General features: G+C 42.8%; 1 protein-coding gene across 2 annotated transcripts in view; it reads right to left on the bottom strand.

Annotated features, from left to right (window-relative positions):
• Positions 1-6,891: 6,891 nt before the first annotated feature.
• Positions 6,892-19,639, bottom strand: part of Kdm3a (lysine demethylase 3A) — a 42,637-nt gene continuing 29,889 nt past the window's right edge. For both annotated transcript variants that reach the window (XM_055596428.1, XM_055596429.1), the window contains 13 exons: positions 19,492-19,587; positions 19,021-19,148; positions 17,523-17,718; positions 15,429-15,601; positions 14,857-15,093; positions 13,681-13,852; positions 12,845-12,938; positions 12,228-12,358; positions 10,000-10,119; positions 9,782-9,921; positions 8,560-8,736; positions 8,349-8,483; positions 6,892-7,568 (listed from right to left, as the gene is read on the bottom strand). In XM_055596428.1, coding sequence (XP_055452403.1) covers positions 7,488-7,568; positions 8,349-8,483; positions 8,560-8,736; positions 9,782-9,921; positions 10,000-10,119; positions 12,228-12,358; positions 12,845-12,938; positions 13,681-13,852; positions 14,857-15,093; positions 15,429-15,601; positions 17,523-17,718; positions 19,021-19,148; positions 19,492-19,587 — 1,880 coding nt within the window. In that variant the 3' untranslated portion in view covers positions 6,892-7,487. The remainder of the gene's footprint in view (positions 7,569-8,348; positions 8,484-8,559; positions 8,737-9,781; positions 9,922-9,999; positions 10,120-12,227; positions 12,359-12,844; positions 12,939-13,680; positions 13,853-14,856; positions 15,094-15,428; positions 15,602-17,522; positions 17,719-19,020; positions 19,149-19,491; positions 19,588-19,639) is intronic.

Below are 19,639 nucleotides of genomic sequence, written 5' to 3' on the forward strand. Positions count from 1 at the left end.
GGATGTTAAAGTCTGTGCAGGTTTGTTGTTTTGTCTCTTTTTGCATGTGGATATCCAGTTGTTTGGAATCGTTCGTTGAAAGGGCTCTTCCTTCCAGTTAATTTTATAGTATATATTTCTAAGTATACATACATATATATGTATACGTATATATATATATATATATATATATATATATACACACACAACAGTTACCTTGTGTACTTAGATTGAGAGGCACCACTGGGCATTTGCAGAGAGAAGAGCTAGGGTAGAAGACCGGCTTCCGTATTTGGGGGCATGGGAGGAATGGAAGAGAAAAGGCCCATTAGCACTGGACTCAGACTGGGCTGAGAGGTGTCTTTCCTCCTTTTTGTTGATTTTGTGTGGTCTCAAATGAAGAATGTAGCATGTGCTGCAGCTGTTTGTTGCCAGCATCGTATGGATTATTTCTGTGCTCCCTGTCCTTCCACCCCAAGAGACACAGATGCGCACACAACCACCCTGGCACTTGGGAAGCAAAGACAGAAGGATTGCCTGGGCTTCATAACTGACCCCGACTCAAACCAGCCAGCCAAACAAAGACTCGTGGTGTGGCTCAGTGGTGGAGCACTCAACTAGCCTGGCTTCAGTTCCCAGCGCCACAGAAGAAAACGTGTTTTGATGACCAAAGCAGCGTTACAGTGATTCTCAGGTGCTATCACCCTTTGACTTGTCTGAGACAGGGTCTCACTATGGAGCCCTGCCTGGCCTGGAGCATGTGTAAACCCGGCTAGCCCACATCGACAGAAGATGGTCTGCCTCTGCTCTGGAGTGCTGGGATTGAAAGTGTGTGCCTGGTGCTCTTTTCTTCAGTTGTGTTGGTGATTCTGGGCCTTTTGCCTCCTCATAGAAACTTTAGAATTTATTTACTGAGATCCAAAAAATAACCCGCTATTTTTTACTGGGATTGCACTGAATCTGTGGATTCTACTGGGAAGAGCTGATGTGTTGCAGTGATGCCACAATGCCAGTGAGTTTCTTTATAGAGACCCTGACATTAGCCTGCCCATATTCCTGAGCACATTAGCCAGGTAGAGGACACTGACAGGCTCTCTTTCAAGCAGTCAGCGAACAGGTCACGTTTTCACATCCCTGTTTGTACGCTAAGCAGAGCACTTCTAGCTGCCTGCCATGTATCCCTTTTTTCTGGTGATGCTCAGGTGGTATCGCCAGTTCATGTCTGCACTCCTCTCCCAGGAGTGTAAACTACGTGCAGCAACGGAAATCGGAAATACTGGCATTTCTGCCGTCCCACCAGGACCCACTGGTGCACCTCAATTACTTTTGTACTCCTCCGGCCCGCTCACTGTAAAGCATACTCTGAAACATCTGCTCTCCAGCCCGAAGTGCTCACCCTGCTCCTCCTCAGCAGGGGACCATGACCTTCCCTGACCCCTGCCCTAGCCTCTCCATCTCACAAAGGCAGACAAAAGGCAAAAACTTGCTATCTATCCTGTTTTGTGTTCTTGTGTATTAGCATTAAAAAAAAAAAACAAAAACAAAAAACCATGAAAACAAGATAAGTTAGAGTATGAACCCAATACTGAGCTCAGTATTACAGATGGAGGTCTCAGCAGAGACAGTATTTGGAGAAGTGATGCCTGAAGATCTCCCAAGTGTGAAAAAGCTCATTCAAGACACACAGAGTCACAGCATTGAGAGTAGGGTAGAAAAGACCAATTATCAGCTACTGACTTACTGGTGTATTTACTGATTTCACTTACAGCACTGCTTGAACTGCCTTTCGCTAAGCATGACTTCTCTTGCTACCTAGAACAAAATGACCTGAAGAAAGAGTTGAAACAATGGGTCATTGCCCTTAACAACCTGACAACTCTTGCTCGCCCACCCCACTTTGGGGTTTTAGAGCATAAATGAGTTCAAACTGGATGCAGCACTCAGGCCTTTCAGGAGCTGTCCTGGCATCTGTCCTCTGGTGACATCTCATCCGCTCTTCTCTGGTGTTGGAGTGCTTATTCCAAAAAGACCCCGCAACAGCATGCCAAACTCTGAGGGACTCATACTGGGACATGTGACAGTAGAGGCCGTAGAAGAGAAAGTTTTTAAAGTCAAAGAGAAGTGACTTAGGTAAAGGGATCTTTACTAAGATTTACATACAGTTTCTGATCAGGGACTACTGTGGCCAGGAGACAGTAAAAATTTTTAGGGTGTTAAAAAAAAAATTAAAAGGTGAAAAAAAAAATCTATTGAGCAAGTCCTTTCAGAATTAAGGAAAAGCTAAGCATTTCCAGGAAAACTAAGGTATTTGGTGCTTCTGAATGTCCTCTGCAAGAAATGCCTAGTCCTCAAGGCTGAAATGACGCTAGATAGTATCTTAAAGCTATAACAATTAAGAGAAAAGGGGAGGCGGGCAAGGGGGTCAGAGAAGGGAGGGAGTGTACCAGACCCTGTAAGGGATTGAGGTGAAAAGGAAGAAGCTGGCACTCACCCGTGGCACTCACCTTTAATCCTAGCGCTCCAGAGACATGTGGCTCTGCCTCCAAGGCCATTGTGGTCTACTCAGCAAGTTCCATGACAGCCAGAGTACAGAGTGATGAAAAACAAATCCTAGTGTTCACAAAACTAGACACATTACCACTTACTTCCATACTTTGGTTCGAAGGAGAGAATCTTGCTATCTATGTTTCTGATTTGGAGTTTAATGTTTGTTTTGTGTATGTGTGTGGGCATGTGTAAAGCTCAATGAACAGCTCACAGGACTTGGCTCTCTCCACTTACCACTCAATGGGTTCCAAGAATTGAACTCAGGTTGTCAGGCTTGGAGGCAAGTGCCTTTATCCACTTGTTGTTGTGAGTTTTGGTTTCTTTAAAACCCAGTCATGTTTGTATGTTTTTGTTTTAATCCTAGGAGCAGTAGATGGGGCTGCTTCAGTTTGTCCACAGCTGTGAAATATGATTGTCTTGTGCACTAGCAGGGGTATGATCTTTGCCAGCTGCAGACAGTTCAGTTCTGGGGACTCTGGAGAGAGTCCAGAGCCCAGTCTGGGTAAGCCAGAGACCAGACAGGGATGTGTCTGCTCTGAAGGTGGCTGCTGCTGCTGCTGCTTGCTGTTGTTATGGTTTGATAAGAAGTTGGAGATCTCCTGACTAGGAAAGTTGGACTTGCCCCAAGGAGCGCTAATCAGCAGGAAATACTCTGAAAAAAAAAATGTACGGCTACACTCACTGACCCAGCTCGCCAGGTCCTAGAGTGTGTATGTTCTTTTTAACAACAGTCTATGTTCAGCCTCAACTGTAGTTTGATAATGTCTCAAAAACTATGTGTCAAAGTGAGCAGTGGTGGCACACACCTTTAATCCCAGCATTTGGGAGGCAAAGGCAGATGGATTTCTTAGTTCAAGGCCAGCCTGGCTACAGAATAATTTCCTGGATGGGCAGGGTGACATAGAGAAACTGTCTCAGAAAAAAAAAAAAAGTCTAAACTTTCACTAGTTTATGTGGATATTCTGGTATTAACCTGGTCTTGCATGTCTTAATTTTTCTGTTATAGCATTTTTAACATCTTGTTGCATTTGAGCTTGTCTTATTCTCAAACCTAGGATTTTTTTTTCCCTGTGTGCATTCATAAACTTATACTTTCCCTTTTATACTTTTGTGTGAGACTGACATCAAATCCATAGGGCTTTTGAGAAGTCAGTCTGCTTTGTTAAGGTCTTCCTCCCTGGCATCGGCCCTCACTCTTCTCCCCTTCTTCCACACACTCCTGTCAATAGCTGCCACCTTCCCCTGAAACCTTTACAGGAGGCTGGGCATCCACGGCGTCAGCCTCCAAAACTGAGCTAAATAACTCTTCCTTATAAGTGCCCAGCTAGAGAATGCAGCAGCCTCAACAGAAGATGAACAGGAGTGAGGGCTCACATCTCATCCCAGCACTTGGAAGACAGAGGTGGGTGGATTTGAGTTAGAGGCCAGGCAAGGCCATCTTTAGAAAGAGGACAGATTTAGTTAGCTTCAAGTCATTTCTGTGTTTGGGCGATTTCTAGGATTCCTTTGTTTTTCTGGGCCTGTATGTATTCTACAAGCATTCCCCCTCAGTGCAGAGCTTAACTTGCCAGGTTTGTGGCTTATGAGTCTTGAGGTTCCTGCGTCCGTAGCTCCATCTTCCTTCATTCAGACCAGCAAGGCTCTGTTCTGAGTCACTGTAGTGGGCTGGGCCAGGAGGAAAATCCAGACAGCAGCTGTAGAGCAGGCTCCTAAGCGAGGCAAGCACGACTAACAGGCTGTCTCCAGCGCTCTCCACCTTCATCCATGGAAGTGAAAGGTTATCACACTTTTTAAAATCAGTCTTTGCAAAGAACACCTTTCTTTTTATTTCTTATGTAAAATAACAAATACTTATTTTTTCAAGACAGGGTCTCACTATGTAGCTCTTGCTGTCCTGGGAACTATGTAGACCAGGCTGGCCTCAAATTTAGTACTCCACCTGCCTCTGCCTCCCAAGTGTTGGTATCAAAGGCATGGGCCACTGCACTTTTAAATATTCATTACTGTATGATAAAATTATTTTGGCAAGTTTGGTAAAGTTAAGCCTTCTCATGTGTCCTTGGTGGCTAATCTTGGTTGTTAATTTGACTACAGCTTAAGTCAACCAAAACCCAAGCTGCAGGGGTGGTCTGTGAGTGACTTCCGTAATTAGATTTGGAACAGGAAGGCCCACCCCTAATCTGGGTCACACCTTCTGGCGGCAGCCCAAATAAAAAAGGCTGCAGGGAGCGGCTTCGCTCGTGTACTTGGCCTCACTCTCGCTGCCTGGTTCATCTGTCTTGTTGTGTCATGAGGCCAGTATTACATCAGCTGCTTTGGAATCCCAGTGGAGGCTGAAGAGCAGCAGTTCTCCAGGACTTCAGCTCCAAACTGTGACTGCAGAGGCATCCAGCCTGGTGGGTGAACAGCTACTGGATTCTCGGCCTTTTGGTCACAAAACCACCATTGTTGCTAAGAAGTCACCCTTTCGTCACTATCCTGTTAGTTCTGTTTATAATTCATGTTATAAATTCTAAGTACTGCTTTAACTGAATCACCATCCATACTTTTATGTATCAGTTCGAAATACCTTGCTTTCATTCTGATTTTTTTTAATTGATGCTTTTTGTCATACACTTCTACATTTGCTGACATTTGAGGCATGGTCTCTACAAAATGGCTATTACTTTTGTAACATAAAATTAAAAAGTACGTTGGGGCATCATTGGGAACCACTCTTATTTAGGTTACATTTATTTTGTGTAGAAGTATATGCTCCTTTATTGTGTGAAAGCCATGCCAATATGGATGTCTTCCTCAATTAGTCTCTTTCCACTGTTTTTAAATTAAAAAACTTTTAAAGTTATTTAAAAATTATGTGCGTGAGTGTTTTGTTTGCATGTGCACGCCAGATGCCTGTGGAGGCAATGGCATCACGGTGCCTAGAGCTCAAGTTCTGAGCAGCTGTAAGCAGCTCTGTGAGTCCTCTGCAAGAACAAGTGCTCTCTGGCCATCTTCTGAGAATTCCATATATCCCATTTGTTGAATTACCTTTGGTCTGGAGTATGTCACTGAACTTACGGCGTGGCAGTTGGCTGGGCAGTGCTCGGCAGACTGGGGTTGCAAGTATGGACTGCCATGCTCGAGTTCTGCCAACATCAACCAGTTCTGTCACTGAACAGTTTTCTGTGTCCTCCATATTAGTATTATTATTTTTCCTGATACTCAAGTGTTCTATTCACAGGGCTTTCTCCTCCAATGATCTAGTTCACAGAACTTTTATTATTACTGTTTTAATTATACAAGGCACGTGTGAAGAAGTCAGAGGACAACTGCGTGGAATGGTTTTCCTCCTACTCTAATGTGAGTGCTGAGAAGTACCTTTATGTAACTACTGAGCTGTCTCGCTGCCTCTCACATGAAATTTCTAACTGCAAGCACCGTTTCATTTGAAGCTTTTTTCCAAACCTGATCATCCTGACAATCTCTTAGACTCATTTTCCTATACTCTTCTTTAAACTTTCATCTCCTCTATGGATTAGATCACTCCAGAATCTGAATCACCATTTATGAATTGTACTTTTATGTGTCAGTTTGAAATACCTTGCTTTCATTCTGAATTTTTTTTTTTCTTTAATTGATACCTCTTCAGGTGTATATGAAGATGTAAAAGTTCTTACTGGCTCTTGCCTTTTATAGCTTCTTGTCATTATGATAAAGTCATCTCTGAGTAACCATTCCTGTAATTCTGTACGGGAACCTTTGACAGTAGGCTTGAAGATGGCTTCTCCACTCTACTTCTGGCATAGTTGGTTTCTGACCAACAGTGCACATTCTAGATCCAGATCTATAAAGGAGCTTGTAAGAACTCAGAAAACATCGCCTATAGACTTAGAAATTCATTATTGAAGGCTGTTGTGTTCATTACTGACCTCCCACTCAGCCCACAGGTTAACACCCACACTATAGCCCTTGTCTCCTCAGCACTGATGAACACATTCCTCTTGCAGTTACAGCGGCCCAGGAGAGGGAACCAAGGGTGCCTCCCTTACCAGTGTTGGCCCTTCACAGAGATGGGAATTGTAGGTGCAACTGTCCTAACCCTTCCAACATGGTACATACAGGACTAAGACAGACAATGTATTTCAGCCTCTTACTACTCAGAAGCAGTTGCCAGTCACCATTTGGGTTTTGATTAGTTCCTATTTCCCAACTGGTGGTTCTTGACAAAAGTGGGATGGATGAGCACTGTATAGGCTGCTAAGAAATGATGAATATCTAATTTCTCTGCCTTTAAGAAAGGCTCCTGCACCAATATCGTGAGCCTACATTTTCTAAAATGTGTGTGTGAGATCACAAAATAAAGGCCAGTGAACCAAGACAAAATATTATATGAATATTTTAATGCAAAATGCTTACCACTTAAAATTAGCAAAGCTTCATTTAAATTAAAACTCCATTAACTAAAGATGGTTAACCCCAAGAATTATACAGTAGTTATTTCTGCTATAGAAGGCCAGTCCTATGAAATACATTTAGAACTGCACCATTAGCTGTCACTTCCTCCATTGCTCTTCTGGACCTTAGAGGGTGGGGGAAGGGCTCCAGCAAACATAAAATAAAATCAAATCCAATCAAACTTCGCAGTAATCCCTAGTAGTTAAAAATTCATTTGAATGAGCTGTCCAAACAAACAGCTGGGAAATGACTGCAAGTGTTGTTTCAGAGCCAACAGACCTTCAGCTTGGTAGAGCCGCAGTAGGCGAAGTCACAGTATAAGGATGCATGGTCTGTAAATAGTTTCTACATATACACACTTAGTGTCTGTAAACACTAGAAATATACACTGGAGACAGTACCCTCACAAGTTGGGCATAGTTTAAAAAAAAGATGAGGTAACATGAAATCTCAAAGCCCACAGGAATCCTGCCTGGAGAGTTTGATCAGCTGCCAAGAGTTCATCTCCCATGTGCAGAGAGGAGTTAAGGTTTGCCCCAACTGGATTCACTGGCTTTCAGCATAGCAACTGCATCTTTCACTGCATGGTAGATAACATTCTTCACCTACAGTGACAAAGAAAAAAAAATGACTACTTGAATAAACCTAACCTCCCTCACTAGGAATACTGTAACCACACACCAGCTTTAACTTCTCTCAGAACTGACGTCAGTACTCAACATGAGATGCAAGGGCCTCTGGCTCCTGGAGACCAGTATGCCACACACACACCATCCACGCTTTCTCCAGGAACTTAGAAAGCTCTATTGTTCCCTTACCGGTTTTGCCCAAGGTGAGTACACCCTGTTTTGTCAGACTTAGCAATTGCTGTAGTTTTTAAACTTGAAGCAATATGAACGGATTCAATGTTCACTTTGGTTTGAGTTATGATCTTTCTGTATAGCTCAACCCTTCAAACAACCCTTCTGGATTAGAGAAGCTGGGATTGCAGCTCGGGCTACTCAGTCTCTGAAAACAGCTCCTTCAGATCCCAATGTTCAGTTCATTCAGTCCTGCTCTATCATGTGACAAAAGCACCACAGCACTAAAGACCACACGCTGTGTTCCAGACCCCTGGCTGGTTGCTAAGTAAGCCAGAGGTCAAAGGTCTATCCATTTTTGTACTAAAGACTTAGTGCCTGAGCAATAGGACCAGAGTGAGGCTTCCTCTGGGCTTGTAGTTTTGTTACTCAAGTACAAGACAGGACTAGAAAGAAAGCTAGTTCACTATTATAACTGCGACATGGCCAAGGACACAGACTCTCTTTCTAAGCTCACTACTCGGTCATGGGCCATAGGCAGCAAAAAAATGCCAGGAACAAGTGCTATTTTTATGCTATTTTTACCTGCAGTTTGTCTTCATGGTTGGTGTGAGTCTGTGACAGATGACGGAACTCCTGAGTAAGCCAGAAGCAGTGTTTAACGTGCTCTGGAGACACGAAGTCTTCAGCTACTTTGATACAGCTGTATAAGTTATGGACCTGGAAAACAACAAGCCACATCTGTAGGAAGGTCACAGCAGAAAGGCAAGAAACAGGATGAGTAACTGGTTCTCACCTGATGTGGAGCTCCTGCTGGAATGAATACTACATCCCCAAGAAATTGTACAATAGCCCAGCCTTGAACTCCATACTCTTGATAAAGGCGCTTTCTTAGCGATCGGTCTAAATACCAGCTCTGATCATGAATAGGATCGTGGTCTGCAGGGTTTTCTTGACCTTGCTCTTCTGATACCTACAATACATTAAGAATAGTATTAACTTAGCAAATTCCAAAAATCAATAAGGCTGTTTTCCATTCCCAAAATACAAGCAGCCAATAAACATAAGGCTGCCTTCAAGTTATGTGTTCCCACTGGCAGAAATAGAACGCAGGTGCATGAACAGAAAGGTTTAAGAGAATCACAAAACCTGGCCTGCCTGCTATAATTTCTTATAGCCTGTTTACTCTCTTGGACAATACTTTAAAATGTAAATGGACTGCTTATTAAACAACTTGTCTTGCACTTATTGAAGATCTGTACATACTTAACAGTCTTGAGCTATGAAACAGTCCAAAAGATATAGCCTAAACTTCTTTATTCCATATTCAGTGTCTGGAAAAACATACTCAAAAATGGACATTATCAAGAAAATATGGTGACCAGGAGGTCAAATAGTCAACCTTTAACCACAAACACTGGATTTCTAGCAACTGGCTATTAAAGGACCTACCTGATGTCAGGACCATAAATGGGCTAGGAATGTTCCTATGTCTCAGGTATGACTAAAGAATATCAGTCAAACCTGCCTCATTTGTAATCAGCAGTCTAGTCTCAACACTGAACAAGTTTAAACAGAGAAAAGCTCTGTTGTTCCAGTGCTGGGAGCCTCCACATAATGTTCAGCAACTACGATGAAACCAAGTCCTCCCAACTCCTAACCCCTTTAAATGACCAGCACAGTCTCTCAGCAAGTGAGAACAGAAGCAATGGACACTTCAGGGCCTTACAACATGAGAGCTTAGGGCCAAGACTGACATGTGAACTAATGAAATGTTCCTATCTTCAAGCAGTTTTTAAAGAAAAAAAGTGCAAAATGGTGATCAAGACAGTCAAATAAAGACAGAAAATCTCCAAGTGCATTATAATAACAACAAACAAGACAAGGCCTCCCTTTTTAGAATCCTTGTTTCTTAGCAACCACTGACAGCCCATCCAATTGATATGGATTGCACCATGTGGTGATTTACAATATTGCTATTCTTATGCTCTCCTCACATGGCACAGGGTACAGCACACCTTTTTAAGGAATTCTCTTATCTTCTCTGTATCTTTAGCAGCATATATGTGCCAGAGAGCTCCTGGTTTCTCTTTTCCTTCGATAAACCGCTTGATTGTAAGTTCATCAGAATCTCCATCTTGGATGGTTCTAAGGACTTCTAGAACAAGAAAAAACAAGTGTGAACTCCAGGCGCTACCTCAGACAGTCAGCCCAACTTCCATGTTTCAGATCCTACCTTCTTCCTGCTCACACTGTCCTTTGGGAATTCCCACGTAAACCATGACATTAGCTGCATCAGATACATCCAAATGAAGATTTGTGGTCCCATATTTCCGATCTTCTGGAGTGATCAATCCTGTGAAAATAAAATGCCCAAGTGTACCTGGATACTTGCGTACCAGGAACCAAGAATTCATGCAAAGAATCAGAGCAGTGAAGTGAGGTCCTGCAGGTAAGATCTGCTCAATGGATGTTTGCAGAAGTAGCTATAGTTCAAGCTTTGGCTTCAAAACCAATGAAGCTCAGAGGTAAATAAGACATCAGCCAGCTCAATCGGGAGACCATTGGTAGTTGCTTCCACATACACTGCAACCTCAGGCAGCTCCACTCAGTAGGGGGGGACACTGCCCAGTGCACTGAGTCCAGTGTTCCCAGTCTGTCCACAGCAGAAGCCTCACCTTGCGCAGGGTCCACCCTGGCCGGTGCTACTGATAGCAGCACTCACAGCAGCACTCTCCCTCGAACTAAGCATGTCAGGCACAGGCCTGGCGGCCTCAGAAAGGGGGTGGTCGTGTTTGGAGAAAGGTTTCATTTCTGGCTTCCTGGTGGCTGCTATCTGAGGGAGGTTAAAATTGAGGGATGGTAGTTTCTGTGCCAGCCCAGGACCCTAGAACTCAAGTTACACTTTGCTTTGTTTCCACCTTGCTGAAATACCACCCCTAGGAACAGGTCAAGCCTTGGATATTTGGTTCAAATCATAGAATTGGAGATGTGTTTTAAAATGGTAAAAGAACACTATAAAGGGAAGACACAATGAAACAATCATAATAAACAAGTGACACAGTTTACACTGGATGGTGAGCATGAGCCCTGCACTAGACACTGTAGTTTTCAATGAGTTTAAAAGGTATTTCTCCTGCAAAAAGTACAAAATGTAGGTTTAAAAAGCAATTAACATGCCAAAAATAAGATGAACGAAACAGTTAATTACAACCACATGAAAGAATATTTTAAAAGTCAGATCCTACTTAACATAAAGCTTAAAAGCAGGCTTTAAACAAAAAAATATTCACTCTCTTTTAAACATTTTTTATGTTTTGTGTGTGCACTGAGTGTATGTCACACGTGTGCATGAACTCACAGAAGTCAGGGGTTATGAGATCCTCTAAAGCTGGAGTTCTAAGCAGTGTGAGCTGCTGACAAAGGTGCTGGGAACTGATCCATGGTCTCTGGAAGAGCAGCAAGCACTCTGAACCAGTGAGCCATCTCTCCCGCCTCAAAAAAAATGTCTTGACAAATTTACAAATGCAAGAGAAATGATGAACATAGATCTCAACAATAGTGACTAAGAACAAGAGACTAGAGAGTGAAGCTGGGAGGAAGAATGGCCAAAGAGACCAGTAGCTGGGATTGTGGGCTGCTGGAGTCAGCACAACACTGTAAAACTCAGGGTGTAACGAAGTAAGAATAAACTGATCCCTACTCAATCTCCCATTCCAGCCATTGGTCACTATGTGAACAAAACACTAAACTGAAGACCCTCAGTTCAGATGGAAGTAGGATTATACAATACCATCAGGATTCCCAGTTTTTTCCTTTTATGTTTTTCAAGACAGGATTTCTCTGTGTAGCTCTGGCTGTCCTGGAAATCTCTCTGTAGAGCAGGCTGGCCTCAAACTCAGAGATACGCCTGCTTCTGCCTCCCCAGTACAGGGATTAAAGGCATGTGCAATCATTACCCAGTCAAGTTTTTTTCCAAGAAAAGCTTTTGTGGACACTGCCACCACTTGGTGTATAAGAGAACAGATCCACCTGCTGCTAAAATACTTGGAACAAGCCAGAAAGTGATATTGGAACCACAGATACTCGTTTCTTTCTTCTAGTGCCACGACTTCTCCAAAACATGCACACACTATATGTCAGTAAGAAACACTGCATTTAAGTAGCGAATGTTAAATACAAATATTGCAAATGCTAGCAAAATTGACCAAGATATCCACCAGACTGAAATGATTACATAATGTGAAGTTTTGCAATTAAAGTTAGATGTAGAAGACAGAAAAACATAAAACTGCAATCTGCATTAAAACTGCAGTTATGAAAAAGAGACAGAAATACACGTGAACAAAGAAATAGAGAAATGTGCAAGGATGAGATGAAGGCAGGCTCCAGCATTTTTCTATGCACTTTTTTCCAATACCTTGTTTTATTTCTATTATGTTCAATTAGACATTTCCTTCTTACCATAAGCATTGTACATCTTGGGGCCCAGGTCTGGCCGTACAAAGTAGTTTGGTAGTCTAGAGGCCAAGTTCAGTTTGCCATCTCGCCTGGTATACTCGGGCAGTGGAATGTTGGCCATCAGATCATCAAATCTAGAAAAAGAAACCAATTTGCAAAGCAAGCTTGCTTTTCAACTCTAGTACTCTAGGGCTTCTTTTGTTGCTATACAAAAAAGGGCAAGACTGAGACAGAGGTGGATAGCCTTGGTATTTCGAGCTACGCCCTGTGCCACACGGTATGTCCAAATGATCTGGAATGTTTCAGACAATGGAGCTGAGAAGTACTTCCTTAAGGGAACTAGATTCAGGAACTACGCTTTACTCTGGTGTGTCTGATCTGAATGCCTGAAAACCAGCCTCCAAGTCTTCAGGGCAAGGCACTTCCATCCTTATTAAATGTGCAGACCAGTATTAACCAGATCTACTACCTTTTCCATTGCATTAAGAAATATACATATCTCCTAAGGGTACAGACACAACTATCAGAACCAAAAACAAACAAACAAAAAACCCAAGAAGCTATCTTACACTTCCTTAAGTGAAGGACAGAATTAACTCAACCCACATCTAAAAGCGTACCTTGAAGGCATCATATCTCTAAAGTCTTCTCCTGGTGGCCAGTCCTTAAGTTTCAACACCATTGGTTCTTTCTCTTTTTCATTTTTCAAACGGTCTTAAGATTAACCAGAATAAATGAATTGTTATTCATAATTGTCAAACAAAAATGACAAGTTAGCTAATATCTTAATATTGCAAATAAAGTAGTTTGCCTGAAAATTTTCATAATCAAATCCTCTTGGCATAGAAATACAACTTTGCTCTTTCTTTTTCCTCTCTCTCGACAAGGTTTCTCTGTGTAGCCTTGGCTGTCTTGGACTTGTTTTGTAGAGCAGGCTGGCCTTGAACTCAAAGATCTGCCTGCCTCTCCCTCTCCAAGTGCTGTGATTTGCAGGCATGTGCCACCACGCCCTGCTTGCCAACTCCTATTTTTATGGCACCAAGAAATAAAGCTGTACCTTGGAGATAGCAAAATAGAGACTACTAGTTATGATCTATTGTGTTTCTGATTTTGAACAAAACAAAACTTGTCCCCAGGACCCCTGACTTTGCCTTTTGAATGGTGTTGTGAAAGTACCAGTACCACCCTGACTGCCTACCTCCCCTCAGCATCAAATCCTCTGGGGTTTTGCTCAGAATGAGGTTAAGAGCACCTCCTATTTTGTCCAGGTACTTGGAGGACCATCAGTGTCCACTTCTCTATGCCCCCACCTTCTGGACTACCAGATTAGGTTTAGTCAGAACTAGTGTTATACTAGTAGTACCTGTGTCAGTTCAAAAGCATAAACACAAAGAGACAAGAGGCATAGCTAATTTTGAAGTCTTAAATCCTCTTTAGAGTAGTCTTTAATACATACTTGGAACATCTTCAAATCCATCCCAGAAATCCCCTACTGTGGCTCCTGTGATGATCTCGTTGGTCCTGCAGTTGACTAGGTCCACTTCCTGCTCACCAAACTCTTTCCGGAAGGACTCGGGTTTCCAGAGTTCGGCGTTTAATTTATGATGCACTCCTGACACCATCACTGGCTAAAGGAAGGAGGAGAAGATGTAAGACTGCCCACTATCAGCTCTGCCCTTCTTCAAACAGCTGGTGTTCACTCTCAGCTGGTACACGACAACCAACTTACCTGAGCTTCCACAGAGGCCGTACCCTCACTATTCACCTGCTACACACTCTGCTCAAGGTGTGTATAATCCCTAGATTATTAAGCTGCTAAAGAAGGGATCACTCTTCTGATACCCTTCAAGGCACAACAGCAGGCTAGGTGTGTTGACAACAACATACAAGCCAAGAAGTGTCACACCCACAAGGCCACCAACAGAGAACGGATTAACCACCATTCAAGAGCCAACAGCAGGTACCATAGTGGATGACATACCAATTCCAAGATGAACCCATGTGGCTGTGATTTTATTTAAGTGTATACCTGTGTGCATGTCTGGCCATCTGTGTTCAAATGCACTTGGAGGCTAGAAGATGGTGTCAGATACAACAGAAATGGAGATACAGGCAGTTGCAGGCCAAACAAGGGTTCTGGGAACCAATTCATTTTCTCTGCAAGAGCAGCAATCATTCTTACCCACTGAGTCATCATACCAACCCAGCACAGACTTTAATCCATGAAAGTGGGATATGTGATTTTGTAAAAAAAAAAAAAAAAAAAAAAAAAAAAAAAAAAAAAGGTTGCATTGTCAAATATGTCAAATACATCAAATCCCAACAGTGTCTTAGTCACGTTCACTTGCCCTGTTGAGGCTGGCCACACAGGGTTAGTCAGGCCTGTCTCTCTCATCAAACCCCAAGAAACAGCTGCCTGAAAGGACTCAAATTCTAAGTGGAAATGAAGGCAGTTGAGTCAATTTATACCAAGTAAGGCACAGCCACACCCATTCCCAATGACATCCACCCTTAACAAATGCAAAAACAGGGAGGAGAGGCAATGAATACCACCGAGAGGCACAGTGAGGAAAGGGATGGTGCTCAAAGAAGTCTGTGAAGGAACAGAGTGAGGGACAGAGGCCAGTATTACCTGCCCTTGTTTCCAGCATTCCCGAAACACATTCCAATTGCTCTTATTGTTGGGATCTTGCAAGCACAGCAGGCGGTTATCACACAGCCAGTAGTGAGGAGTGTCAAAGCCAAGAATGCTGGGCTTGATCGTCAGTCCTTGAGGCCTCTTGGACAGGTCAGAAGAAGTCTTGTTTTGCACCAAAGAGGCAAAGATATCATCAAGAATTTTGGGTGTGTTTTTAAGTCCATTTTCTGTCTGAATTTGATAGAGAACACAAATCTTAAATATGCCATTCTCTACTACTGGGGAGAAAAAAAAAAAAAAGACCAAACATCTCTATTATGGTACAAGCATACATCACATGAGCGCACACAGAGATCATATCCCAGAACCCAGGCAAAGTTCAAAGTCCTTAATTCACCCATTTGGGTTTAAGAAAGTAAAAACTGGGGAGAGAGGGGGGAAGAGAGAGAGAAATAGTTGGAAGAAAGTGCCCCAGCCCATCCCTATTGGCCTGTGGAACAAACATGACTCATGCCATCTTCTCTACTCAACTTCATAAGGGGACAACTAGTAAGACAAGCACATACCTTTCCTGTGGAGGAATTCAAGAGATTTCGAAGGAAACCAGAATTATTGTTGCTTACAGGTGTCAGAATTGTACTGTTGAAAGTGTGGAGGGCTGTGCTAGACTTGTTCATAGAGGGCAGTGCTGGAAGGCATTTGATTTCATTCTTTAGAATCGGCATAGTCGGCTGTTTTTCTAAAACAAAACCAAAACACCCAGATGTGCATTGAAGGCAAATTCCTTATTAGTTTCTACTAACACAATGACTTCAGGGTGTAGCTTTCCTTTCCGAAAACCAAAGAAATCTACCTGGATTTCTTTGTTGTGTGTGTTGGGTAAGAATTTCCACTTTATGTTAAAAGAATATCAAATACCCAGGTGAAACCAGAAAATGGTACTGTGGTTCTTTTATTTTTATTTTATTGATAGGTGCGTTTTGCCTATACCCATGAGGGTCTGAAGAGGTTGTTGGTGCCCCTGAAACTAAAATTCCAGCGAGTTGTGAGCTGCCACATGAGTGCTAGGCATCAAACCCAGGTCTTCTGGAAAAGCAGCAAGGCCTCTGAATCCCTGAGCCATTCTCTAGCACCAAAAATGTTACTTTTTTTTTTTAATTGTTTATTGTGTATGGCCTTGCACACTGTTCAAGACTCCTAAGTAGAGTGCTGAAAACAGCAGAACCTTTATCTTACTCCCAAGTACAGGGGGAATCTCCTAAAACAATTTCAAAACAAGTCAAACTAAGTGCAGTTAGTGGGGTCCACCTTGTCCTAGCTACTCAGGAGGCTGACACGGGATCAACTAAGCTTAGAATGGAACACTGGGTAACATAGTCATTTCTCTACCCCCATATCCCCACAAATCTTTGTAATGCTTGCTGGATTTTTTGGTGGAGAAACCCTTAATGATATCTACTTCAAGTCTTAATTTCAGAGTTTTATAAAAATTACAGGTGTTAAACCTCGGTTTTCCTACATCTCATTACAGTCTTCTATCTTCAACTTTTAGACGCTAAATTACATGTACTTACTGGAATATGGTCATTCATGCAAATCCTTTACAGTATCAAATCTGATTCAGATTTTTGTTTTGTTTCATTTTTTTGTTTGTTTTGTTTTTCACAACAAGGTTTCTTTGTATAGCCCAGGCTATCCGGGAACTTACTCTGGCTTCAAATTCACAGAGATCTGCCTACTCCTGAGAGCTGGGATTAAAGGTGTGCGCCACCACAGGCTGGCTGATTCAGAAAAAAATTTAAGATGTCTACACAATAGAACTGATTTGCAATTTTTCTCTTTCTAGAAAGCAAAATGACGTAAATTCTTGTCTAACTTTATCTGATCCCAGAGTCTAGCTGTTCTAAGACAAGGATGCAAGAGAAGACAGCACACTGAGAACAGACAAGACAGGAAGAGTAGGAAGTGAGCAAACACTTAAATAGAAGTCTAAAAAGTCCTCAGGGCTCAGGAACACAGAAGGAAGAGGGCACAAAGAACACAAGAACCAGCAACTAGCAAGAAGGCCTGCAAAATGCTATCCAAGCACCACATGGCCACAGCCATCAACCACAGCCTTCATCTTCTACTGGCAATGGTCACACGTATCAGGACACCCAACTATTAGCTATGGATGCTGTGAGGAGATTCAGAGGGCCCTGCCACTCACTGATGAACTAAGATTCTGGAAGAGAGGGAGGCACAGTACTCAGTAGAGTACCCATTGGAGAGCCCACCAGGCTCTCACAGCTAGTTCCAGACCAATGATTATATAGACAGTCCAGTTATACTCTGCAGGACACAGAGGCAGGCCTGACAGGGTAGGGAGGAGATAAAGAACAGAGCAGTGACCAGAACATATTCTTTACATGTATGCTATGTCAGCAGTACTAATCAAGTCTCAGCCCCACTCCATTCTTATCAAACATGATTTCAACTTCAACTACATTCTGTGAGGAGGTAGAATTAGTTCCCTTCTCAGGAGCTGCACTTCAACATGTACTTGATGGCAACAGGGAACACTTTCCATCTTACAATAGTCCTAGTCCTGTTCTCACATTTTAACCACTAAGTCTCTCTGAGAATGTGCTCAAGTACTAAGAAAGGTAGGAAACACTCACCCTTATTTTCCTTGTTGACATTCCCACTCGTAAGGTCGGCCAGCCAGTTTAAAGGTGATGTGTTGGCTGGACAGGCAGGCTTCAAATTGCTAGCTGACTTGGAGGCTACTTCCCCACCCACAGCTGTTGGCTCCAACACAGGGGAACTTTGCTGGAGCATGGTACCGAGAGCTGATTTTTCTCCAGATAAAGACATCTGTAAGTGTAAAAGTAAAGTTAGGTGTAAGCTGAAGACTGACATTTGCCTTTTCTTAAACATTCTTCTGTAACAGAAATACAGAGCTAACATAGTCACATAATAGCCTCCGCTATCATGACTAATCATCTTCTGGTAATAGTAACACAGAACAACAAGGACAAGACAGATTTTCATTTTTCGCTTTCAAGTATTACTAATGGAAACACAAGATATGGTAACAAATACTTTGGTGTTGTCCTCACCCACTAGCCAGGCTTGTGTATATCCCTACAGCCCCAAATACCAAGTGGTTTTAAAATGACTGATCTGTGCCTATTTTCCCTGGGGACTCAGCAAGCATCCAGAGCAGGCACTCACAACATGCTTACTGAGTCAAAAAATGACGTGGGTAGTAAATGGAGGGGGTTCAGAAGTCACTCGAGCTTTAAATATGATGAGCTGCTCTTCAAACAAGTAGGAAGAACCTACCACTGATGCTGCCACTCGGCGGTGATGAGCTTACACACAGGCAGAAAGCAAACACAGGAATGTTCAGACTCCTGTGGTGGCCCTGGCCTCCCTTTCTGTGCTGTGCTTCAGAGCCATGCAGCCACCGTTACTTTCTACCACTGTGTTCTTACCGGCTAGCCAGCTGAAGCATGTGCACGCCAGTGTGAGAGCCAAAGTGACCTTGCCAGAAAATGGCAGAAAAGAATTCCAGTTCACCTGGCACGAGGGAGGCAGGGGCAAGTATTCTGAGTGTGATGCCAGCCAGTTTACAGGCCCACTTTACAGACAGGACTAGGGAGACCTTGTCTTAAAACAAACCAAAAATTAAAGTTCAGTTCAGGTACCAAGCACCACAGCTTCTCTAAGCCCATCTGCCTTCCATTCTACAGCTTTAGGAAACGCACACCTGTTTGCTTCCCAAAAAGACTACGGGTAAGGGTAGAAGGAGCCTCAGGAAGAGACAGAATGGTAAGGACACCATCACCAAGAGGCAGGTGGGGGTCAAGTATTGGGCACAGAAGGGCTCATTTTCAACAATTCCTTGAACTCTTCTGATATTTTATTGGTAAAACACAGAAATTTAAAATTTTACACTGTTTTTGTGTTTAAGGAACAAAAATATAAAACATACTAAGAAGTCACAGATAAAGTCCACAAAGTAATATGAAGAGTGAGAAGGGGATGCTGAATTGTAACAGACATGAACAACGTCTCTCCCCAAACTTTCCAATATAGCATCAGAAATACATGGGTTAGTTGAGAAACAGACAAAAGCGTAAGGACACTGAACCTAAGCATTAGCAGCAATACCTGTTTCAGGTCTTCCTTTAAGGCTGGCTTTGAGAAGAGCTTGAACTGCCTGTTGGAGCAGGGACAATTGGCCTTTATACCCCATTTTGCTCTGATAGAATGCACAATGTCTCCGACATCGTAGAGGGCTAAATCAGAGAACAGAAACAAGCACTGAAGACAGGTGCAAGGCGTGTTCTCACCCAAGCAGAAGACTGACTTTCCCACAGAAATGCTTTTCTCAGCAGCATAATGTCCTATCCCTTTTTGTCCCGCCTCTCCCAAATGCACACTTTACTTCCTTCTACAAAGTTGTCCCTGAAAGCTTTAAAAGTGCAGGGACTAAATTTAACATGTTTCTTGAGTATTTTTAAGGACAATACTAAAAGTTATCAGGTAATTAGATTACACAAAGTACAAACAAACTAAAGCCCTTGTAAATTAGCCAAGACATACTGCAGGAAGGGCAGAGTCCTGCTTCACAGGAAATACCTTTGCCAGGGATAATCTGTGTGGGCATCAGGTTCTCAGGCTCATGTATCTGACTCTTCACACATCTTATCCAAGAGAAAGTCTTGTAGGCAGCACCTGCAAATAACAGACTTGTGGTAACTGTTTGCCATGAACCTTAGGACCCCAG

This window comes from Psammomys obesus, unplaced genomic scaffold, assembly GCF_907164565.1.
Source record: "Psammomys obesus unplaced genomic scaffold, mPsaObe1.curated_primary_1811, whole genome shotgun sequence".
NCBI lineage: Eukaryota > Metazoa > Chordata > Mammalia > Rodentia > Muridae > Psammomys > Psammomys obesus.